Below are 26,008 nucleotides of genomic sequence, written 5' to 3'. Positions count from 1 at the left end.
TTCTGTGAGTATGACTTTTATATTATCTTTGTTGTGTATCATGTATGTCTCTTGTAACTACAGTAGAGTCTCACTTATCCAAGCTAAACAGGCCGGCAGAAGCTTGGATAAGCGAATATTTTGGATAAAAAGGAGGCATTAAGGAAAAGCCTATTCAACATCAAATTAGGTTATGATTTTACAAATTAAGCACCAAAACATCATGTTATACAACAAATTGGACAGAAAAAGTAGTTCAATACGCAGTAATGTTATGTTGTAATTACTGTATTTACGAAGTTAGCACCAAAATATCACGATATATTGAAAACATTGACTACAAAAATGGCTTGGATTATCCAGAGGCTTGGATAAGTGAGGCTTGGATAAGCGAGACTCTACTGTATATGTATTGTAATTAACTGGTAGCCACTACATATGTTCCCTATAGGATCCACATTTAAAAAACTCAAAAACAACTGGAAAAAAAGGACTACAATCCACCTGAGGAAGACTCTTCTGAGTTGAAACCGGTTGTGGTTTTGCAGTCCACTATCTATATAAAGAAACAAGAACAATCATTATATATAAGAAGAGGACTCAATTTGTGTATGTGGGACAATCAAAGAACTTAAGACCATTTATTGTCTATGAGAAGAGGAGTAAATTCATCCTACAAGAGAAAAATATTATTTCTACTGTGAATGTAACAGTTCTTTATTTGATTGTTTAACAACTCCTTTTGTATCTGTTTTCATATTTATGTATTGATACTAAATTTAGGTTTAATGATTTCTGTATTATTGTAATAAGTGGATACTTGTCTTTGTAAGTGCAACCCAAACTCATTAGGAATGCATATGCACAAAAAACAATACTCATGAGTATAATTAAAGCAGGGATTTATGGAGCCCAAGTGGCAAAGTGCTGCTGAACTTGTAGACTGAAAGGTCCCAGGTTCAAATCCCAGGAGCGGAGTGAGCACCCACTGTTAGCCCCAGCTTCTGCCAACCTAGCAGTTCGAAAACATTGCCAATGTGAGTAGATCAATAGGTACCGCTCCGGTGGGAAGGTAACGGCGCTCCATGCAGTCATGCCGGCCACACGACCTTGGAGGTGTCTATGGACAACGCCGGCTCTTTGGCTCAGAAATGGAGAGTCGGTCACGACTGGACTTAACATCAAGGGAAACCTTTACCTTTACCTATAGAACCAACCTATGGCCTAGGGCAGGGGTCCCCAAACTACGGCCTGCGGGCCATATGCGGCCAATCGAAGCCATTTATCTGGCCCACACGGCACAAAGACAGAAGGAGGTTGGACTAAATGGCCCAAGGGATCTCTTCCAACTCTCTTTATTATTATTATTATTATTATTATTATTATTATTATTATTATTATTAACATTGAGGCTGGGTGGCCATCTGTCAGGGGTAACTTTTGCAGGTTTGTGATCCCACCACTTCTTTCCTGCTGGGTGGTGGTACTTGAGGCATAAGTTCCAATGAATCATTTGGGCCACATAGTTGTGCCTCTGTTTGTAGTCTGTCTGTGTGATTTTCTTAACAGCAGCTGAGGATATGATCCATGGTTTTGTCGGTTTCCTTGCAGAGTCTGCATTCTGGGTCATCAGCTGATTTTTATTATTATTCTTTATTATTATTATTATTATTATTATTATTATTATTATTATTATTAACATTGAGGCTGGGAGGCCATCTCTCAGGGGTGCTTAGCTAGTGCTTTTGGTGCACAAAGGCAGAAGGAGGTTGGACTAAATGGCCCAAGAGATCTCTTCCAACGCACTTTATTATTATTATTATTATTATTATTATTATTATTATTATTAGCGACACTAAGACATAATACGACACAGCAAACGAGATATATATGCTGGATTTCGTATTATTATTGTTGTTGTCGTTGTTGTCGTTGTTGTTGTTTGGTGGCCAACTATAGCCCGGCCCTCCAACACTCTGAGGGATCAAGAACTGGCCCCCTGTTTAAAAAGTTTGGGGACCTCTTGTCTAGGGTTAAACAAGCCTTAGCCCTTTCTTTCAGCCTTACTCATGGCTAAGTCTGTTTGGAAATGGCTCAATATATTGAATAGAAATGTAGACAATGTGGTCAAGTGTGACTGCAGGTACAAATATAATTTTTAAGTGTCTCTTTGTTTTTGAGATGCCGGAAAAGGTGAAACTGAGGACTTGCCTCCATTTGAGCACGTATGAATGAAGCATGAATTTTGGGTTCTTGGTGAGAAGAAATGGTTAACCAAAGTCATTCCCCAGCAGAGAACCAGGCCTGAATGATCAAGTTACACTCGAGGAGGAGGAGGAGGAGGAGGAAGGAATGACTAGCGGGAGGAAAAGAGGAAAATATGCGGAACTCTTGCACAAAGCATTCGGTCCAGTGGGGATGTGGGCTGAAAACGGAGACGCCAATACTCCTGAAAAGTTATCTCCAAGGCCGTCGAAAGCAAGCTAACAGAGCCAGCCCTTTTGAATCTTTTCAAACAAAGGGTGTACAATAAAATATTTCCTGCTCAATGTGTCCCGGCTCTCAAACAGCAGTTGCAAAACTATTAGGAAATCAAGTGCTTGGGTTTCTTCTCTTCCCCAAAACCGCATTTAATTATGAGTTGGTTGTCCCAAAAGGTTATCCAAACATCCAGCCAGAGGAAACAGATCCAGGACAACACTTTTGCTGGACGGCTTGCTCAATCTCTGGGCCTATCCAAGCACAGGGAAAACAAAAGGTTTCGACAAACTATCAGAGGAGAGAGAGAAAGCCTTTAGTAGGCAGCTAGTTAGGGCCCAAGTTGGTTTAGATTTTTCCTGTCTTTAAGGCAACACATTATCAAGCCATCCAAGCAGGACTGTAATAATAACAATAATAATAATAATAATAATAATAATAATAATAATAATAATAATAATAATAATAATAAATAATTTGATTGAAGTCAAAAATCAGAAACTCCTCAAAGCACAGCAGACAAAGAATTAGTACAAGAAAACCGCACTACAAACTAGAGCTGTCAGGGAAAACAAAAGGTTTCGACAAACTATCAGAGAAGAGAGGGAAAGCCTTTAGTAGGCAGCTAGTTAGGGCCCCAGTTGGTTTAGACTTTTCCTGTCTTTAAGGCAACACATTATCAAGCCATCCAAGCAGGACTGTTATAATAACAATAACAATAACAATAATAATAAGTAATTTGATTGAAGTCAAAAATCAGAAACTCCTCAAAGCACAGCAGACAAAGAATCAGTACAAGAAAACCGCACTACAAACTAGAGCTGTCAGGGAAAACAAAAGGTTTCAACAAACTATCAGAGAAGAGAGGGAAAGCCTTTAGTAGGCAGCTAGTTAGGACCCCAGTTGGTTTAGACTTTTCCTGTCTTTAAGGCAACACATTATCAAGCCATCCAAGCAGGACTGTTATAATAACAATAACAATAACAATAATAATAATAAATAATTTGATTGAAGTCAAAAATCAGAAACTCCTCAAAGCACAGCAGACAAAGAATCAGTACAAGAAAACCGCACTACAAACTAGAGCTGACAGCCGGCACAACAAGACATTGCATGGAAAGTTCCTTGACAAAATTGAAGGTAAAGCTGATTAAGGAGAAGACCTGGCTCTGGCTCACGAATGGGACCCTGAAGAAGGAGACCGAAGGCCTGATCCTTGCAGCCCAGGAGCAAGACATCAGGACAAAGGCCATTCAGGCCAAGATCGAAAAATCAGCTGATGACCCAAAATGCAGACTGTGCAAGGAAACCGACGAATCCAACGTATTCGCTTATCCAACGTTCTGCTGGCCCGTTTATGTTGGATAGGTGAGACTGTACTGTACCATCTTTCAAGAAGGCCAATATGAACTACAGTAGAGTCTCACTTATCCAACTTAAACGGGCTGACAGAACGTTGGATAAGTGAATATGTTGGATAATAAAGAGAGATTAAGGAGAAGCCTATTAAACATAAAATTAGGTTATGATTTTACAAATTAAGCACCAAAATATCATGTTACACAACAAATTTGACAGAAAAAGTAGTTCAATATGCAGTAATGCTATGTCGCCACTACCTATATCTCAGGCCCGCCTTGTAGGAACAAGGGAGAGGGCCTTCTCTGCGGTGGCCCCTCGCTTGTGGAACTCGCTGCCCATTGAAATCAGGCAAGCCCCCACCCTTTTAGCCTTCAGGAAAGATTTAAAAACATGGCTCTTCCGGTGTGCTTTCGGAGAGTAAATGTTCTATGCTACTCCCCCCCGATATTTATCCTCTAGACTGGTTCACTATCTGATGTCCCGTCCCTCGAGGTTTTATTCTGATCCCTTTCTCACCCAGAGTTTTAATTTTTAATCTAGTTTTTAAATGTAGTATTCATGCGGCCCGCTCGTGTTATATTGCTGTTTTGATCTTATGTTGTACTGTTTTATTTTATGTAATGTATTATTTAATTGTATTATGTTATGGTCTATTGTATTGTCTTGGGCATGGCCCCATGTAAGCCGCCCCGAGTCCCCGTTGGGGAGATGGTGGCGGGGTATAAATAAAGTTTTATTATTATTATTATTATAGTAATTACTGTATTTACGAATTTAGCACCAAAATATCACGATGTATTGAACACATTGACTACAAAAATGCGTTGGATAATCCAGAACGTTGGATAAGCGAATGTTGGATAAGTGAGACTCTACTGTATTTGGTCTCTTCTTGGATCGCAAAGCCTGAGGATTGGAAAGCAGCACTAAGGGGCCGGGCTGTGGCGCAGCTGGCTAGTAACCAGCTGCTATAAATCACTACTGACCGAGAGGTCGTGAGTTCGAAGCCTGGGTCGGGTTAAGCCTCCGACCATTTAAAAAAAAAATAGCCCTGGCTTGCTGTTGACCTAGCAGCCTCGAAAGACAGTTGCATCTGTCAAGTAGGGAAAATTTAGGTACGCTTTATGCGGGAGGCTAATTTAACTAATCTACAACACCATAAAAACTGCTCACGAGGAAAAGAAGAGGAAGAACAGCCACCAATGGACGGTGAAGCAACAGCTCCCCCTGTGGCCGGAATCGTGAAGCTGGAAAGATGTTAAAAATGCCTCTGTGTCTGTCTAAAACTGAATGTTGTTTGTCTGTTGGCATTGAATGTTTGCCATATATGTGTTCATTGTAATCCGCCCTGAGTCCCCTTCGGGGTGAGAAAGAAGGGCGGAATATAAATACTGTAAATAAATAAATAAATAAATAAGATCAGGGCCAGAGGAGAAAAACTCAAAGCAAATCCTGAAACATTTTGAGTAAGTGTCCTAACGGCCTCAGTGCTATTGAAATGAAGCCTTGGCCTACAGCTGCTTTTTTAGTTCCCTTTGCTCTGTTATTGCTGGTTGCCATGGTGGCCCCTTGAATCATCCTCCCAAATTGCATCCACATGTCTCGGGCCACGTTCTTTCCACTCGCTCCTCCAGCCCCGAGATCGGCTTTGGTTCACCTGGCAAATGCCGGGGCCAAATGACGTCGCATCGCGAAAGGAGATGCAGGGCAGGTTCCCAGGCGCATTAAAGGATGCAAAATGTATGTGCAAACCTGGACCAGAAAGGAGATGGGCATAGTTTGAGTGATGGGATGCAATACAGGAGAAGGTTCGAGACCCTCTTGTAAGGCGAAAAAACAACATCACCCAACGTATCAGGCAGGCAAAAAGAATTTGAAACTACAGTAGAGTCTCACTTATCCAACACTCGCTTATCCAACGTTCTGGATTATCCAACGCATTTTTGTAGTCAATGTTTTCAATATATCGTGATATTTTGGTGCTACATTCATAAATACAGTAATTACTACATAGCATTACTGCGTATTAAACTGCTTTTTCTGCCAAATTTGTTGTCTAACATAATGTTTTGGTGCTTAATTTGTAAAATCATAACCTAATTTGATGTTTAATAGGCTTTTCCTTAATGCCTCCTTATTATCCAACATATTCGCTTATCCAACATTCTGCCGGCCCGTTTATGTTGGATAAGTGAGACTCTACTGTATATAATGATGAAGAATGTGGTGCTTTGCCTACAAATGGAGAAATGATATCCAATGATTATCCAAGCCTCTGGATAATCCAGGACATTTTTGTCGTCAATGTTTTCAATAAACAGTAGAGTCTCACTTATCCAACATAAACGGGCCGGCAGAACGTTGGATAAGCGAATATGTTGGATAATAAGGATTAAGAAAAAGCCTATTAAACATCAAAATAGGTTATGATTTTACAAATTAAGCACCAAAAACATCATATTATGCAACAAATTTGACAGAAAAGGTAGTTCATTACACATTAATGCTATATAGTAATTACTGTATTTATGAATTTAGCACCAAAATATCACGATGCATTGAAAACATTGACTACAAAAATGTGTTGGATAATCCAGAACGTTGGATAAGTGAGACTCTACTGTATCTTGATATTTTGGTGCTAAATTTGTAAATACAGTAATTACAACATAACATTACTGCGTATTGAACTACTTTTTCTTTAAAAATTTGTTGTATAACATGACGTTTTGGTGCTTAATTTGTAAAATCATAACCTAATTTGATGTTTAATAAGCTTTTCCTTAATCCCTCCTTATTATCCAAGATATTCGCTTATCCAAGCTTCTGCTGGCCCGTTTAGCTTGGATAAGTGAGACTCTACTGTACTAATAACAACAGAAACCCCAGGGGCCATCCAGTTCAACTCCCTTCAGCCATGCAGGAAAAGCACAATCAAAGCACTCCCAACAGATGGCCACCCACCCTTTGTAGTAGTAATAAACAACAACAATAACAACAACAGAAACCCCAGGGGCCACCCAGTTCAACTCCCTTCAGCCATGCAGGAAAAGCACAATCAAAACATCACAACAGATGGCCACCCACTCTTTGTAGTAGTAAATAATAATAATAATAATAATAATAATAATAATAATAATAGTAATAATAGTAAGAACAACAACAGAAACCCCAGGGGCCACCCAGTTCAACTCCCTTCAGCCATGCAGGAAAAGCACAATCAAAGCACCCCCAACAGATGGCCACCCACCCTTTGTAGTAGTAATAAACAACAACAATAACAACAACAGAAACCCCAGGGGCCATCCAGTTCAACTCCCTTCAGCCATGCAGGAAAAGCACAATCAAAGCACCCCCAACTGATGGCCACCCACCCTTTGTAGTAGTAAATAAATAAATAAATAAATAATAAAAACAACAGAAACCCCAGGGACCATCCAGTTCAGCTCCCTTCAGCCATGCAGGAAAAGCACAATCAAAGCACTCCCAACAGATGGCCACCCACCCTTTGTAATAGTAATAAACAACAACAACAGAAACCCCAGGGGCCATCCAGTTCAGCTCCGTTCAGCCATGAAGGAAAAGCACAATCAAAGCACCCCCAACAGATGGCCACCCACCCTTTGTAGTAGTAATAAACAACAACAACAACAACAACAACAACAACAAGACTTTTTGGGGTGGAAGAGCAGCCCCTCAGTATGCTTTGCAGAGTCCCAAGGGCTCCACAGAGAACACTTTGAGAACCACTGATTTAATGCAAGCTGAGGTCCAAATTTCTGGCACTGTAGACACTGCCCATTTCTTGCTTCTTACAACTTGTTCAAACAACTATCTGGTCCTTTTGAAACGGGATTACTCCACAGCTGCTTCTTCTCAAGCGAGGATTTCTTGACGTGTCTGAGGAAACACCACCCAGCGGTAAAGGGGTGAATGGCCATTTTGAGACCAGCACTTCCCTGGAAAGTTCTGGAAATTCCACATCCAAGTTTGAAACTTGCAACTATGTGGGACCAGATAGAGACCAGATATTTTCGTTGACAGGGGCATCCTTTAAATATCTTTTGTTGTTGCAGACCCCAAGACTTAACACAAGATTTGAAACTCTATGCCAGGGGTCCCCAAACTTTTTAAACAGCCCATTGGAGGGCCAGACTATAGTTTTTGTTTTTTTTTAAAAAACTATGAAGAAATTCCTATGTACACTGCACATCTCTAATTTTTAAGTAAACAAACAAAACAGGAACAAATACAGCCTCACATAATAATAATAATAATAATAATAATAATAATAATAATAATAATAAATGCTGTAAATAAATAAATCATCATCATCATCATCATCATAAAAATAATAAAAAGGGTTGGAAGAGACCCCTTGGGCCATTTAGTCCAACCCCCTTCTGCCTTTGTGCACCAAAAGCACAAGCAAAGCACCCCCGACAGATGGCCACCCAACCTCAATGTTGTTGTTGTTATTAATAATAATAATAATAATAATAATAATAATAATAATACATCACACAGCCAGTTCACAGTCCCTCAAACTGCTGGAGGGCCAGACGATAGTTTAAAAAAAAACTATAAACAAATTCCTATGCACATTGCACATAACTTATTTAGAAGTAAAAAAAACAAAAACAGAAACAAATACACCCTTAATGTAAATAATAATAAAAACAATAAAGAGGGTTGGAAGAGACCCCTTGGGCCTTTTAGTCCAACCCCCTTCTGCCTTTGTGAACAAAAAGCACAAGCAAAGCAACCCCAACAGATGGTCACCCACCCTCAATGTTGTTAATAATAATAATAATAATAATAATAATAATAATAATAATAATTCACAGTCCTAAAAACTTGGGAAGTGTTCGACTTGTGATTTTGTTACATGAAATCCAGCATATAGACCTCATTTACTATGTTATACTATGTCTTTGTGTCAATAATAATAATATTAATAATAATAATAATTGCTGTGCCAGCTATCAGCTCTAGTTTGTAGTGCAGTTTTCTTCTACTGATTGTCTGCTGTGCTTTGAGAACACATGGGAAGTGTTCGACTTGTAATTTTGTGATACGAAATCCAGCATACAGATCTCATTTGCTTTGTTATACTGTGTCTTTGTGTCGATAATAATAATAATAATAATAATAATAATAATAATAATAATAATAATAAATCACACAGTCCTAAACACTTGGGAAGTGTTAGACTTGTGATTTTGTGATACGAAATCCAGCATACAGATCTCATTTGCTTTGTTATACCGTGTCTTTGTGTCAATAATAATAATAATAACAATAACAATAAAAAGGGTTGGAAGAGACCCCTTGGGCCATTTAGTCCAACCCCCTTCTGCCTTTGTGCACCAAAAGCACAAGCAAAGCACCCCTGACAGATGGCCACCCAGCCTCAATGTTGTTAATAATAATAATAATAATAATAATAATAATAATAATAATAATGGGCACATTGGGTGCCGTGCCAAAAGATCTCAGCCGGCATTTGGAAACAATAGACATTGACAAAATTACGATCTGCCAACTGCAAAAGGCCACCCTGCTGGGATCTGCACGCATCATCCGAAAATACATCACACAGTCCTAGACACTTGGGAAGTGTTCGACTTGTGGTTTTGTGAAACGAAATCCAGCATGTCTATCTTGTTTGCTGTGTCATACAACATCGTTGTGTCAATAATAATAATAATAAAAAATAGTAATAATACATCAAACAGCCCTAAACACTTGGGAAGTGTTCAACTTGTGATTTTGTGATACGAAATCCATCCAGTGACGAAGTGTGTTAAAGCGCTGAGCTGCTGAACTTGCAGACCGAAAGGTCCCAAGTTCAAATCCCGGGAGCGGAATGAGCGCCCGCTGTTAGCCCCAGCTTCTGTCAACCTAGCAGTTCAAAAACATGCCAATGTGAGTAGATCACATTCCTCTGGCGGGAAGGTAACGGCGCTCCATGCAGTCATGCTGGCCACATGACTTTGAAGGTGTCTACGGACAACGCCAGCTCTTCGGCTAAAAAATGGAGATGAGCACCAACCCCCAGAGTCGGTCACGACTGGACTTAACATCAGGGGAAACCTTTACCTTTACTATGTCTTTGTGTCAATAATAATAATAACAATAATAATAATAAATGCAGACTGTGCAAGGAAATCGACGAAACCATTGATCATATCCTCAGCTGCTGTAAGAAAATCGCACAGACAGACTACAAACAGAGGCACAACTATGTGGCCCAAATGATTCATTGGAACTTATGCCTCAAGTCCCACCTCCCAGCAGCAAAGAACTGGTGGGATCACAAACCTGCAAAAGTCTTGGAAAATGAGCACGCAAAGATACCGTGGGACTTCCGAATCCAGACTGACAAAGTTCTGGAACACAACACACCAGACATCACAGTTGTTTGGTTTGGATCATTGATGTCGCCGTCCCAGGTGACAGTCGCATTGACAAAAAACAACAGGAAAAACTCAGCCGCTATCAGGACCTCAAGATTGAACTTCAAAGACTCTGGCAGAAACCAGTGCAGGTGGTCCTGGTGGTGATGGGCACACTGGGTGCCGTGCCAAAAGATCTCAGCCGGCATTTGGAAACAATAGACATTGACAAAATTACAATCTGCCAACTGCAAAAGGCCACCCTGCTGGGATCTGTGCGCATCATCCGAAAATACATCACACAGTCCTAGACACTTGGGAAGTGTTCGACTTGTGATTTTGTGATATGAAACCCAGCATATCTATCTTGTTTGCTGTATCATAATAAAATAATAATAAAGTGGGTTGTAAGACACCCCTTGGGCCATTTAGTCCAACCCCTGCTCTATGCAGCAAATATCTCATCTATCAAGACCGAGAGTCTTCAGATATGAGAGATATATGCTTACGGTACTTCTCCCCCACAAAATTGCACTGACAAAGGATAGCCTCAAGCTACACAAATGAGCAGGTAGAGACTCAATTGCCCAAAATGACAACGGTGAAATGTGTTTCTTCAAGGAGAGATCGGCACCCCTTGGCCTGCTCACCACTTCACACACCTGTCAATGACGCTGGTCTTCAAGTGCTGTCAAATTAGCTCTTTTCAAAGTACCAAACGCATGCAAATCGGCTATATTTGTTTTCAAAGCGGCAGCAAATTAGCTGCGCATACTTCCATGAAGTTGTTTCATTTGTTTTTGCTCCTATTCATTTATTCCAATCGGCTGCACCTTCCCACAGCGAGGTTATTAGCTCCCGACTAATGGCTGCCTGCACACATCCAATTCTCCTCAATGAATGTATGAGTGAACAGCGGAAGCTATTATGTGGGACTTAATAAAGGGTGGGAATGAATTTCCGAAAAATGTATTACTCCGGGTGGCTGCCTGAAGACAAAATAAATGGTAATTTACTTGGAATAGGAAGCAAGAGGATAAAGCACCCCCAGGCAGGAGGTTCCCCAAACGCCAGCCACCAAAGCCTCACTCTGAGAGCCAAAGGTGGTTTCTTTTCTCTCTGCAGGTGAAAAAGACATAACCTGTCATTACGGGCTTTCAAGAGCCTTTTGACAACGAATCTACACAGCAAACCTAGAAATCACCGGTTAAGGAAAGTGATAGCTTCTTTGGTGAAGAAAGTAGACAGAAGAATAAATTGAGACTTCTGCAATGCATTGTTGTCAATGTGATGTTGTTTTGTCTTGTGTTGCATTGTTTTCAATCTTATTATTGTTTAATTACTGTATATACTCATTTTTCAGACCTTTTTTTAAGACTGAAAAAGCCCCCCTCAGCTTATATTTGGGTGAGGGTCCTGGTTGGCTTATATTTGGGTCAGCTTATACTTGAGAATATAGGGTACATTTATTATTTTTCTCTATTACTGGTGCTACTATTACATTTATTTTACTCTATTTTATTATTATTATTAATAATAATAATAATAATAATACATTTATTATTTCACTCTGATATTATTATTATATTTATTATTTTACTATATTACTACATGTATTATTTTACTCTATTATTATTATTATATGTATTATTTTACTCTATTATTATTAAAAGGATACATAAGCACATTTTTTAAGACTGAAAAAGCCCCCCTCAGCTTATACTCGGGTGAGGGTCCTGGTTGGCTTATATTTCTGTCAGCTTATACTCGAGAATATAGGGTACATTTATTATTTTTCTCTATTATTATTGGTATTATTACATTTATTCTTTTTCTCTATTATTGTTGCTACTATTACATTTATTTTTCTCTATTTTTATTATTATTATTATTAATACATTTATTATTTCACTCTGATCTTATTATTATTTTTGCATTTATTATTTTACTCTATTTATTATTACATGTATTATTTTCCTGTATTTATTATTATTATTATTACATGTATTCTTTTACTCTATTATTAAACTAGCTTTGCCCGGCCACGCGTTGCTGTGGCTTATGGGAATCCTTTGTTGGCCAGGTAGAATGTAAATATTCAAAAACATTTAACCTACTGATGCCTCAATTAATCTAATTTTATTGGTATCTGTTTTTATTTCTGAAATTTACCACCCTCAGCTTATATTGGAGTCAATGTTTTCCCAGTTTTTTGTGGTAAAATTAGATGCCTCGGCTTATATTCAGGTCGGCTTTTATGCTTTTATAAGATTAATGGGTATTTATATATATTTCTTCTTCCTGGCTTGCAAGGGCTTTTCTCCCTTTTCAAAATATTCCCTTGGTAAGAGCGAGGGAGGCTTTGGAAAACACACTGATAAGGGAGGGTAAGAGAGGAATATATCATATATTGAGCCGAGAGAGGCTTTTTCAACTAAAAAAAAAGGGCTGAAAAACTCAGCTTATCTTTGAGTATATACGGTAAATTATCTCTTGTGTTGTCGAAGGCTTTCATGGCCGGAATCACAGGGTTGTTGTGTGTTTTCCAGGCTGTCGGGTCATGTTCCAGAAGTATTCTCTCCTGACGTTTTGCCCACATCTATGGCAGGCATCCTCAGCCCGGAAAACACACAACAACCCAATTTATCTCTTTATTACAACCTTGGTCAATCTCTACTCAGCTTTCCGGAAGTGCCCACAATAGCCGAAAGTTGAAAATAGCTGCTAGTGTGTGTTCCATTATTGCAGCTGTCCTTTATCTTTTTTTAAAAAAATCAATTGAGTAAAGAGAATGAAAGTGTCTGTCACAGAGATTTTGCACGCCCGTCCTACATTAAGATGCTGCAATTGCACTGTCATCTTCACAGAGAATGGCAGGTCATGTCACAACAACTGGGAAAACAAAGTGAAAATCAAAGGTTCATCCAAAATAATAGAAATCTGAGGGGAAAATGTGGGCTTTCAAGACAAGCCTTTCTTATAACAAAGAACAACATTGATGTGATCATTTGTTTATTTAGCTTTGGTCCATCTAATGTGCTCTTTGGCCTTTAAGGAAAAAAATATAATCAATTCATACATGAATTGGAGAAATGGCATTGTTCAAAAGGGCAGCTTTTACCATTGACTATATGGGTTTTTACAATGCCTCTTCATGAACATTAAACACCGGAAGAGACACTTCACAAGAGCTAAGCTACTGCGAGTATAACGATAAAAAAATCCATCCAAAAGCAGTAATTTCAAGATATTCCCCAACTTATTGCACACTCAATTGTACACATAAATGAGGTTCAAGCCAAAGGTACAAGAAAATTTCCTGTATGTTTAAAAAGGGAAATGAATCGGTTATGACCTTATTTCCCTCATTCCAAGCCTTTGGCCTGCTGACAGGTCCTTTTAAATACAGTAGAGTCTCACTTATCCAACATAAACGGGCTGGCAGAACATTGGATAAGCTAAAATGTTGGATAATAAGGAGGGATTAAGAAAAAAGCCGGGCTGTGGCGCAGGCTGGTGAGCAGCCTGCTGCAATAAATCACTCTGACCATGAGATCATGAGTTCAAGGCCAATTAAAAAATTAAACAATAGCCTCTGCTCGTTGCTAACCTAGCAATAATAATAATAATAATAATAATAATAATAATAATAACAAGTTTATTTATATCCCGCCTCCATCTCCCCCGAAGGGGACTCGGGGTGGCTTACAGCAAAATACAAACAATGATAAAATATAAAACATCAAAGGACAAAAACCAATAAAAAATATACACAATAGGTTAAAAAAACACAACACAGAATTAAAACATCAAATTAAAAACATTGAGGTTGCAATAGTGGATAAGCAAGGTGCACATTATGGGTAACCAACCCGAAAGATAGTTGCAGCTATCAAGTAGGAAATAAGGTACCACTTATAAAGTGGGGAGGCTAATTTAACTAATTTACGACATTGGAATGAGGAAGTGTCATCACAGTGGATGATGAAGCAGCTGCTGTGGCCAGAATCTAACATCCCCTCAGGAGAAGGTTAAATTGCCTCTGCGCCTGTCTCTGTCTCAGTTCTATGTGTACAGTAGAGTCTCACTTATCCAACGTAAACGGGCCGGCTGAACGTTGGATAAGCGACTATGTTGGATAATAAGGAGAGATCAAGGAAAAACCTATTAAACATCAAATTAGGTTATGATTTCACAAATTAAGCACCAAAACATCACGTTAAACAACAAATTTGACAGAAAAAGTAGTTCAATACGCAGTAATGCTATGTAGCAATTACTGTATTTACGACTTTAGCACCAAAATATCACGATATATTGAAAACATTGACTACAAAAATGCGTTGGATAATCCAGAACGTTAGATAAGCGAGTGTTGGATAAGTGAGACTCTACTGTATATGGGCATTGAATGTTTGCCCTATATGTATATAATGTGATCTGGCCTGAGTCCCCTTCGGGGTGAGAAAGAAGGGTGGAATAGAAATACTGCAAATAAATAAATAAATAAATAATAAAATTACATTATGATTTTACAAATTAAGCACCAAAACATCGCAAAATTTTCTACAAAAACATTGACTACTAAAAGGCAGGCTGCCTTGGGGAACATTGGATAAGTCAAGCTTGGATAAGTGGGACTCTACTGTACTTATTTCCAACTTGTGGCAATCCTAAAGCAAAACAACCACAGGAGTTATAATAATAATAATAATAATAATAATAATAATAATAATAATAATAATAATAATAATTTTATTCTTATATCCCGCCCCCTCTCCCCGGAGGGACTCCGGGCGGCTTACATGGGGCCATGCCCAGACACGACAGCACAAATCAGATAAAACATTAAACCGAGCAGTAAAACTTCAACATGATTAAAAACAGTCATAAAAGTCAATATACACAATAATATTAAAGTTTCTTGGCGTCCTTCATTCTCCGTGTAAAGATCCAGTGGCGACATCCAGTGTCCACAGAAGCACAATGCACATTTTCAAAGATTGAGCAAAGTCTCAAAATGGAAAAGAAACATCTGCATTTTCCTGTCCTGTATCACATTCTCACAACAGAGTATAGCTGTTTCCAGAGACATGATAAAATCAGGGACCCACCGCGTGTTTCTGGCTCATTAAACACATCCCACCATCGGCACACTTGGAAACTGTGCAAGTTTTGACAGCATCAAAAGGGAAAGAAGAGTAAGAGAAGCCCTTGGAAGACAGGAAGAAGAAAAAGATTGCTTGGCTGGAAGGGGAAGAAAAAGAGAGACTTTTGCAAATTTGCAGCAATTATTATTATTATTATTATTGCAAGAACTGGGTTGTTGTATGTCTTTTGGGCTGTGTGGCCATGTTCCAGAAGTATTCTCTCCTGACGTTTTGCCCACATCTATGGCAGGCATCCTCAGAGGTTGTGAGGATGCCTGCCATAGATGTGGGCGAAACGTCAGGAGAGAATACTTCTGGAACATGGCCACACAGCCCGAAAGACATACAACAACCCTGTGATCCCGGCCATGAAAGCCTTCGACAACACATTGCAAGAACAGTTTGAGTCAAAAAGAAGATATATTTCTTTTCCTCCTTGTTTGTATGGCTCTCTTTCAAACCCACCCAATTTCCTGAATTTTCAGAGGAGAAACAAATCGAAACTAGGAAGAGATTTCCATGGTACCTGTATATGGGAAATGAAGCAGCTACTGGTAAATTTCAAAATAAAAATAGATAACTGTAACAAAAAAAATTACATGAATCGAGGCATCAGTAGGTTAAATAATGTATATACAGATATACAGGTACATGGATCTATGTGTATATAGGATTTGCAAAGACCTGAAACATATGAGGGGAAAATTCATATATAAAATTAATGTATCTAGCTAGATAGATACAGATATAGAAGTACATAGGGATTGCAAACGCATGCAGGGGGTTAATGCCTATATATCTGTAGTAGAGTTTAACAAATATTTCAAGGGGAAATGCTTTTATAAGATTAATGGATATACAGTAGAGTCTCGCTTATCCAACATAAATGGGCCAGCAGAACGTTGGATAAGCAAATATGTTGGATAATAAGGAGAGATTAAGGAAAAGCTTATTAAACATCAAATTAGGTTATGATTTTATAAATTAAGCACCAAAACATCATGTTATACAACAAATTTGACAGAACAAGTAGTTCAATACGCAGTAATGCTATGTAGTAATTACTGTATTTACGAATTTAGTACCAAAATATCACGATATATTGAAAACATTGATTACAAAACTGCGTTGGATAATCCAGAACGTTGGATAAGCCGATGTTGGATAAGTGAGACTCTACTGTATAATGATAATAATAAGATTAATGGAGAGACAGCTATTGGATGACTAGCCTCATTATAATTCTATTCTGAATGTTATTAGGCTCCTTTCATCGGGGTATTTTAATCTAATGGTTTTATCTTATATTGCTGCTATAGTCCCGCCCCCCCCCCCCCCCACACACACACACCTTTAAAGTTGATGGATTTGCATTGGTGGTTGTTTGATATACTGCTTTATATACTGTTATATAAACCTTTGTTTTAACTTCTGTTTTATCATCTTCTTGTGTTTTAAACTGTGTATATTGTTTAATGTATTTGTGCTGTTACTTTTGTAACGTTGTGAGCCGCCCCGAGTCCCCACGGGGAGATGGTGGCGGGGTATAAATAAAGTATTATTATTATTATTATTATTATTATTATTATTATTATTATATATTTCTTCTTCCTGACTTGCAAGGGTTTTTCCGTTTTCAAACATTCCCTTGGTTAAGAGCGAGGGAGGCTTTGCAAACGAAAACACACTGATAAAGGAGGGTAAGAGAGGAATATATCATATATTGCAAGCAATGGCCTCCAGGTTCTTGATCTTGACCCCATTATAAGCCGAGGGAGGCTTTTTCAACTAAAAAAAGGTGCTGAAAACTCGGCTTATCTTTGAGTATATACGGTACTTACCAAGGCTGTTTAGTTTCAAATTTGGACGGGATTAAAGCCTTCTATGGGTCAGGTCAAGCAATCCAACTGATTACAGGTTCCCTACCCCTTTATTAGAGAAACATCACTCTCAAAACACACATTTAATGAGACTCTGGAAGCCACCCAACCAAGTGTGTGCCTTACATCCCAGGCAAACATCCATAAGAAACAACCTCTAAAGAGATTCTGAGAAGCAAAGCCATGTTTCAGAAATACGACTCTTTGCGGTTCCCATTTCAAGGGCCTGATCTGCCTCGAAGAGTAAGTCCATTCAAGTTTTACAGCAACTATCCCAGTCCCCGGGGGCAAGCAAACATTGGCAGGATGGGACTCCCGCGGGAAAGACAGACCTCAGCAAGGAAAACGTCCAGCCCAAGTAAAGGCAGCCAAGCAGAAGGTCACTGCCAGGAAGCAAGCAAGCGAGTGTGGAGGGTGGACTGGGCAGGCAAACACGAAAGATGATCCAGAGTTAACAAGAGTCAAAAGTTCAGTTTGGTGGAAGGCTGTAGAGGGAAAGATTCGCTGGAGGGCCTGAGGGAAGGCAAAGCCAGGATAACAGAGATAACATGTACATATTTATACATGGCTATCATGTCTCCTGCTAAATCGCAGCTCCAATGTGGCCGAAGAGACCCTTCTCACAAATCCCGCAACAACAAGCCAGGGATGAGCTTGCAGCACTGCCTAGTTTGGAAGATGATTCTATGATTCTAGAAGTCAGCAATGCCATCAGCCAACAAAAAAACAACAAAGCCAGCGGACCTGACGGGATCCCTGCTGAAATCTTCAAAGAGGGTGGACCTGAGCTGATACAACAACTCCACCAGCTCATTGAAAAAGTGTGGGTGACCGAGAAAATCCCAGCAGACTTCAAGGATGCCAACATCATCACCCTTTTCAAGTAAGGTGATAGAACAGACTGCGGAAACTATCGAAAAGCCTTTCTACTATGTTTGGCCAGTCAAGAAGATGACACTCAAGCATCAAGCACTGGCATTGGAGGGGGCAAACCCTGTAGCCAATATAAGCCCATCATTCCTTGGACCCCTATCTCTTCTTCCCCAGTTTTAGCAACTAAGTCAATGATGAGCAACCTTTTGCGCTTGGTGTGTCAAAATTTACCAAAAAACCTAGCATGACTTGGGTGGTGTGTCACTTCGAGAAAAAAACCATAATTTCGCAGTATGCATAGTTTAAATAACAAAAATGTATAATTGTAATATATAACTGTATTCAATAAATCAAAAACTATTTACTACCGTTATTTCCATGTACAACCATCTATGGTGCCTCTTGCAGTTTCCACGCTGATTTCTCTCTATTCTAGTTTCAATGTAGTCATGAATAATGAATAATTTAATAATATGATAGTAATAATATGATAATATACTACAATAATAGTAGAATAATAATAGAATATATACATGTGTGTGTGTGTAAGTAATGTGCATAATTCCTATGGAGTAAACAACAAAACCACTGGACCAAATCACACCAAATTTGGCACAAAAGACACAGTCATCCAATCAATCTGCATGCGGCAGCGTCTCAGCAAAAATGGCTAGGAGTGTCAGTGCTGACACGAGTGTCATAGGTTGGCCATCACTGGTCTAAGTCATTAATAAAGATGTTGAACAGAACCGGGCCCAGGACGGAACCGTGAGGCACTCCACTCGTCACTTCTTTCCAGGAAAGCTGACTCAGGGTGCATCTACATTGCAGAATAAATGCTGTTAGACACTACTTGACCTGCCATGTTTTAACATGGGAGTTGTAATTTTTCAAGGTCTTTAGCCTTCTCTGCCAAAGCGTACTGGTGCCTCACCAAATCGCAGCTCCCACGAATCCATAACAGGAAGCCATGGCAGTTCAAGTGGAGTCAAACTGCATTCATTCTACTGTGCAGATGCACCCTTAGGAGTCGTTTTGCCACAGTAAACAACATCTGGAATGTACTATTATTTATTTATTATTTACTACATTTATATCCCACTCTTCTCACACCAAAGGGGACTCAGAGCGGCTTACAAATCAAATGAACATACAATATATTATTAGCATAGCACAATATAAACATTAAATTACTATATTGTACTATATCATTATATGGTAATATTATTAGTAATATTACATTTAATATATAATATATAATTAATATTATTACATTGTATTATTAGTAGTATAATATTGTATTCCATTATAATGTTATCATCAATATTATATGTGTATACAATATATTATATATTTATAAATTTTATAAATATAAACCAGGGCTGGCCTTGCTCAGTTTCCAATATCAGGTGAATCTGGTGCCTTTGGGATATTCAGGCACTGAAGCCTTTTTTAAGAGGACTTATCAACCTTTGTTTTCTCATAAAAGTAACCAAATTATGGAAAAGAAACAAGTATTGCAACGTATCAATTAAAAGCAGTTTGTTTTCACCACTACCAATAATAGTCCTGAGATACTTTTAACCTCCTTCCCGCCCAATACCATAACAAAAACATTGCTTTTACAAAGTATCTTTCCAAGCTTTGCTTATACAGGCAGTCCCCAAGTTTAGGAACAAGATAGGTTCTTTTGATTTGTTCTTAAGTTGAATTTCTTCATAAGTCTGAACAGATACATTTTAAGTGTAATTCCAGCCATATATATATATATATATATATATATGGCTGGAATTACACTTAAAATGTATCTGTTCAGACTTACAAAGAAATCGTACATATATATATGTAAAGGTTTCCCCTGACGTTAAGTCCAGTCATGATCAACTCTGCGGATTGGTGCTCATCTCCATTTCTAAGCCAAAGAGCTGGCGTCCGTAGACACCTCCAAGGTCATGTGGCCATTGGCATGACTGCATGGAGCACCGTTACCTTCCCGCCCAAGCGGTACCTATTGATCTACTCACATTTGCATGTTTTCAAACTCCTAGGTTGGCAGAAGCTGGGGCTAACAACGGGCGCTCATTCCGCTCCCTGGATTCGAACCTGCGACCTTTTGGTCCGCAAGTTCAGCAGCTCAGAGCTTTAACACACTGCACCACCAGAGCCCCCCCCCCCCCTCTATATATAAGTGAGACTCTACTGTATGTACCAAATAATTACGGACATCCTGTACAACATTATCTTCTGGGTATGTACACAAATATAAATGAATTCCGTGTTCCAACTTGGGTCCCATGTCTAAAACATGTTATAAATGGGCAAATATCCAAAACCCGAACTCCTAAAGACTTCTGGTCCCGTGCATTTTGCATGAGGGATATTCTACCTGCATTTCAACCACATCATCATCATTCACATCGAAACCTCCTTATGCAAATATTTTAAACGCCATATGCTTATGAATAATTACTGTATGTACCAAATAATTACGGACATCCTGTACAACATTTTCTTCTGGATATGTACACAAATATAAATGAATTCTGTGTTCCAGCTTGGGTCCCATCTCTAAAACACAGTATAAATGGGCAAATATTCCAGAACTCGAACTCCAAAACACTTCTGGTCCCAGGCATTTTGCATGAGGGATATTCTACCTGCATTTCAACCACATCATCATCATTCACATCGAAACCTCCTTATGCAAATATTTTAAACGCCATATGCTTATGAATAATTTCTTGCAAATGCATCTTAAACTTATTCAAGTTTCCCAAGGGAAAAAAAGGCACGGAAAGGTAAGGCCGAGATGGTGTTTCTTACCATGTTCCAGGAAGACATTGCAGGGTTGGCCTCCATGCCTGGACGTCTCCTTCTTCGCTGCTCCTTTGATAAAGGGCAGGGCCGGCAGACTGGGCCTCCGCTGGTCCCCAAGAACTTTTCCAGGCTGCTGACCCATAAAGGACCAAAGGCAAGTCTTCCCAAAATAAGAAGACAGACCTGTTGGTTGAGTAGATGGTTCCAGACACTCAAGGCACAAGGTTCAAGTCGAGAGGCACTGTGCTTTTTCAGCACATTTCAAATTAGAAGGTCCACTTATGAATGGCAAAAAATTACCAAAGGCATTTAAATCTTCTTATCCAGGAACCAGTTCATCTTGGATCAATGAGCAAAACATGCAAGGGTTTCTCTGGGTGAAAGGAAGCAACTCACCCAAATCAGCACCCGCAGAGCATCACTTGTCACAGGCCCAAATGGCAAGCGGTTGGCTTTCAAGTATCACTGAAGTCTGAGGCAGAGACGTATATGACAATCACAATCCCGCAAAAAACACACAGAGAAGGCATAAAGGGTTCTGAGGTTCCGTGATACAATTTGGTCAGCATTTCATTGGGATTCACAGCTTCGCCCAAACTCTATGTGTCCCATCGCAAGTCTGCCACAAGTGTTTGTGTTGATATTTCTCCGTAAAAGACAAATTGGGACATTGAAAAACGCGTATAATTTTGAAAAAGAAACCAGCCTGTTGACAGGTCATCTGTATGTGGCTTGGGTCAACACACCTCTGAGTTATTATTCCTGAAAATACAGATGTCGCCGGACGCAGGATGATGATCGCTTCGGGCCGGAAAGAATCGGTTAGTCCTAGGCTTTTCTCCGGGAGGAAAGTTTGGAAACAGTCGCCAGAAGCGATCCAAGTAGGGTGAAAATGCCGGCGTCATCCCAATCGGAGATTGGCGAGGCTTTCTTGGGTTGTTGGGACGAAACCAGAGTAAGGCACAAAGAACTACCGAAGACAAGACCGTCCCGAAAGTCCACGTTCTTTTGCTAAGGACAGCGGTGAACGATCAGCTCTTGGACGGAGACACACACATCCTGAAACTTCACTGAATTGGGCCATTTGTCATTACATTCAATTACAATTGCGGGGATGGACAGATTGGAGAAAGCAAATTTTTATCATGATCATGGTTAGAAGGGAGGAAAATACACAAAAGAAGAAGAAATTGATAGAAAGAGAAGAAGCAGAAGTCTGTCCCAAAGACACTTGGTATTTGTTATAGATATCTGTCAATTGGATGCTTTCAAAAAGGCCCGTTACTGTCTGAAAATAAGGCAACTGAGGAAGGGCTGGCAAAAATAATGACCAAAATTAACACTTTTGGTAGAAAAGTGGTAGAATAATTACCAAAATTAACACCTTTTTTGGTAGAAAGTAACAGCTCTAAACCTCTGGAGAGAGAAACCCAAAAAGGTGAAATAGTAGTAATAATAATAGTAATAATAATAGCGGTGGCGTTAGAATAATAAATAAAGTGTTAGAATAATTACCAAAATTAACACTTTTTTGGTAGCAAATAACAGCCCTAAACCTCTGGAGAGGAGAGAGAACCCCAAAAAGTTGAAATAGTAGTAATAATAATAGTAATAATAGCGGTGGTGTTAGAATAATAAATAAAGTGTTAGAATAATTACCAAAATTAACACTTTTATTGGTAGAAAATAACAGCCCTAAATCTCTGGAGAGGAGAGAGAACCCCAAAAAGTTGAAATAGTAGCAATAATAATAGTAATAATAATAGCGGTGGAGTTAGAATAATAAATAAAGTGTTAGAATAATTACCAAAATTAACACTTTTATTGGTAGAAAATAACAGCCCTAAACCTCTGGAGAGGAGAGAGAACCCCAAAAAAGGTGAAATAGTAGTAATAATAATAGTAATAATAATAATAGCGGTGGTGTTAGAATAATAAATAAAGTGTTAGAATAATTACCAAAATTTACACCTTTTTTGGTAGAAAATAACAGCCCTAAACCTCTGGAGAGGAGAGAGAATGCCAAAAAGTTGAAATAGTAGTAATAGTAATAATAGTAATAATAATAGCGGTGGTGTTAGAATAATAAATAAAGTGTTAGAATAATTACCAAAATTAACACTTTTATTGGTAGAAAATAATAGCCCTAAACCTCTGGAGAGGGGAGAGAACGCCAAAAAGTTGAAATAGTAGTAATAATAATAAAATAATAATAATAATAGGGGTGGTGGAAATGGTTTACTTGGCTGAGTGGAAGAAAATGGGATGAAAGAATGGCGAAAATACACCGTTCACCTCAAATGGTTAAACTCTTGTGCCGGCTGAACTGCTGGCCGAAAGGTTGGTGGTTCAAATCTGCGGGACGGTCAAACAAATAAATTTATTATTATTATTATTAAATCTGCGGGACGGGGTAAGCTCCCATCTGTCAGCCCTAGCTTCCCATGCTGGGACATGAGAGAAGCCTCCCAGCAGGATGGTAACACATCTAGGCGTCCCCTGGGCAACGTCTCTGTAGACAGCCAATTCTCCCTCACTTACAATCCGCCAAAAATAATATTTTAAAAGTATGAAGAGGGAAAGGGGATAATAAAGAAGGTTCTCGCCCAAAGAACAAGCCAAGAGAGTAAAGACAGGACAATAAATAAAGAACAACACTCTGAAAACAGGGGAATTCCAGATGCGAAACAATCCGGGCCGGCTAACACCTCCCAACAAAGGATTCCCCCAGGCAGGAAGCAGCCAGGCTTTGAAGCTGCAAGGCCATTCAATGCGAATCAAGGTGATCAACTGCAACATCCATACTTTCCTCCAACCAACAGTTCTTTCTCCCAAGCTGGACTTTCAACATACAGTAGAGTCTCACTTATCCAACATAAACAGGCCGGCAGAACACTGGATAAGATAAAATGTTGGATAATAAGGAGAGATTTTTTTAAAAGCCTATTAAACATCAAATTACATTATGATTTTACAAATGAAGCACCGAAACATCATGTTTTACAACAAATCGACAGAAAACAGCAGTTCGATACACTGTAATGTTATGTAGCAATTACTGTATTTACGAATTTAACACCAAAACATTGCAACATTTATTACAAAAACATTGACTACTAAAAGGCAGACTGCGTTGGATAATACAGAGCACTGGATATAGTGAAGCTTGGATAAGTGAGACTCTACTGTATATACAAACCCCACTTTCCTAGTTTCCAACAGACCTCACCACCTCATAGATGTGGGCAAAACGTCAGGAGAGAATGCTTCTGGAACATGGCCATACAGCCCAAAAAACCTCACAGCAACACAATATTCAAATAAATAATGGAGAGGAAATATGAAGAGGAAAAATTAGGGAAAGTACTTTTAAAAATTCTAAATAAAGAACAACACTCTGAAAACAGGGAAATTCCAGACAAGAAACTATCAGGGCCAGCTAACAACTACCCCAAAAAATGAAGCTTTAAGAAAGGAATAAGAAGAGGATAAATTAGGGAAAGTATTTTAAAAACTCTAAATAAAGAACAACACTCTGAAAACAGGGGAATTCCAGACAGGAAACAATCAGGGCCAGCTAACAACCACGCCAAAAATGAAGGTTTTAGAAAGGAATAAGAAGAGGAAAAATTAGGGAAAGTATTTTAAAAACTCTAAATAAAGAACAACACTCTGCAAACAGGGGAATGCCAGACAGGGAACAATCAGGGCCAGCTAACACCTCCCAACCCCACTCAGAAAATGAAGATATAAATAATGAAGTAAGAATTAAGAAAAGGGTGGAGGAAAGAAAGAATGAAAGCAAACACTTTGCAAAGAATAATATTTAAAAAATGAGGAAGGAGGCGAAAGGTTTTGAGTAAAAGGGAGTGAGAGGAAAAGAAGGGCCGAGTGAAGCAGAGAAATGGAAGAAAGAAAAGGAAGATAGTGATAAAGAATGATAAAAAGAAGGCGCAAGAATGGCGGACGAATAGAGAGAGAGGGGCCTAAGCAGAAGCCCTGCTCCTCGGCGGCTCCTCAGCGCGCCCCGCCGCCATGTTGGGAAGGGAGCCGGCCTGTCCGCCCGCCCTCTTCTCCGCCCCTTCCTCGCCGCGAGGGGAGGAGCCGCCGGGGAAGCCGCCCACGAGAGGCCCCGGCCTCGCGGGCCTAGCCTTGGGGCCTGGAAAAAGGCGCCGAACCGTCGGAGATGAATCTCTTAAACCCATGTAGCCAAACCTCATCATGTCTTCCTTCATTAAAGAGGAAAAATAAACTTCTCTAGGCAAGTTTCCCTCACAGAAATTGAAAAAGAAAAACGGCGTCTAAATTACCTCGTGAGGGAAAAGAGCGGGCGCCATTTTGAAGGCCTTTCCTGTCAGGGGTCGGGAACGAAGCACCTGCTGAGGCCTCATACAAATACAAAAGAGTCTCGCTTATCCAACGTTCTGGATTATCCAATGCATTTTTGTAGTCCATGTTTTCAATATATTGAGAAAAAAAAACGGCGTCTAAATCACCTCATGAGGTAAAAGAGCGGGCGCCATTTTGAAGGCCTTTCCTTCAGGTGACAGGAACGAAGCACCCGCTGAGGCCTAATACAAATAGAGTCTCGCTTATCCAACGTTCTGGATTATCCAACGCATTTTTGTAGTCAATGATTTTTAAATCACCTCATGAGGTAAAAGAGTGGGCGCCATTTTGAAGGCCTTTCCTTCAGGTGACAGGAACGAAGCACCTGCTGAGGCCTAATACAAATAGAGTCTCGCTTATCCAACGTTCTGGATTATCCAACGCATTTTTGTAGTCAATGATTTTCAAACATCGTGATATTTTGGTGCTAAATTCGTAAATACAGTAGAGTCTCACTTATCCAACATTCGCTTATCCAACGTTCTGGATTATCCAACGCATTTTTGTAGTCAATGTTTTCAATATATCGTAATTTTTGGGTGCTAAATTCATAAATACAGTAATTACTACGTAGCATTATTACATATTAGAAAGAAAAAGTAGTTCAATACGCAGTAATGCTATGTAGTAATTGCTGTATTTACGAATTTAGCACCAAAATATCACGATGTATTGAAAACAT

General features: G+C 39.2%; 1 protein-coding gene across 2 annotated transcripts in view; it reads right to left on the bottom strand.

The window, feature by feature from the left end:
- Window positions 1–25,805, bottom strand: part of abl1 (ABL proto-oncogene 1, non-receptor tyrosine kinase) — a 79,938-nt gene extending 54,133 nt beyond the window's left edge. Inside the window, exon 1 of one of the 2 annotated variants that reach the window (XM_062959031.1) lies at window positions 20,944–25,805. In XM_062959031.1, coding sequence (XP_062815101.1) covers window positions 20,944–21,079 — 136 coding nt within the window. In that variant the 5' untranslated portion in view covers window positions 21,080–25,805. Of the gene's footprint in view, window positions 6–20,943 lie in introns of those variants that run through there. The other variant, XM_062959030.1, reaches the window with a different exon arrangement.
- Window positions 25,806–26,008: the final 203 nt, after the last annotated feature.

Source organism: Anolis carolinensis, unplaced genomic scaffold (assembly GCF_035594765.1).
Source record: "Anolis carolinensis isolate JA03-04 unplaced genomic scaffold, rAnoCar3.1.pri scaffold_7, whole genome shotgun sequence".
NCBI lineage: Eukaryota > Metazoa > Chordata > Lepidosauria > Squamata > Dactyloidae > Anolis > Anolis carolinensis.
Note: the sequence above shows the minus strand (reverse complement) of the source record. Positions and strands in the feature narration are given on the sequence as shown.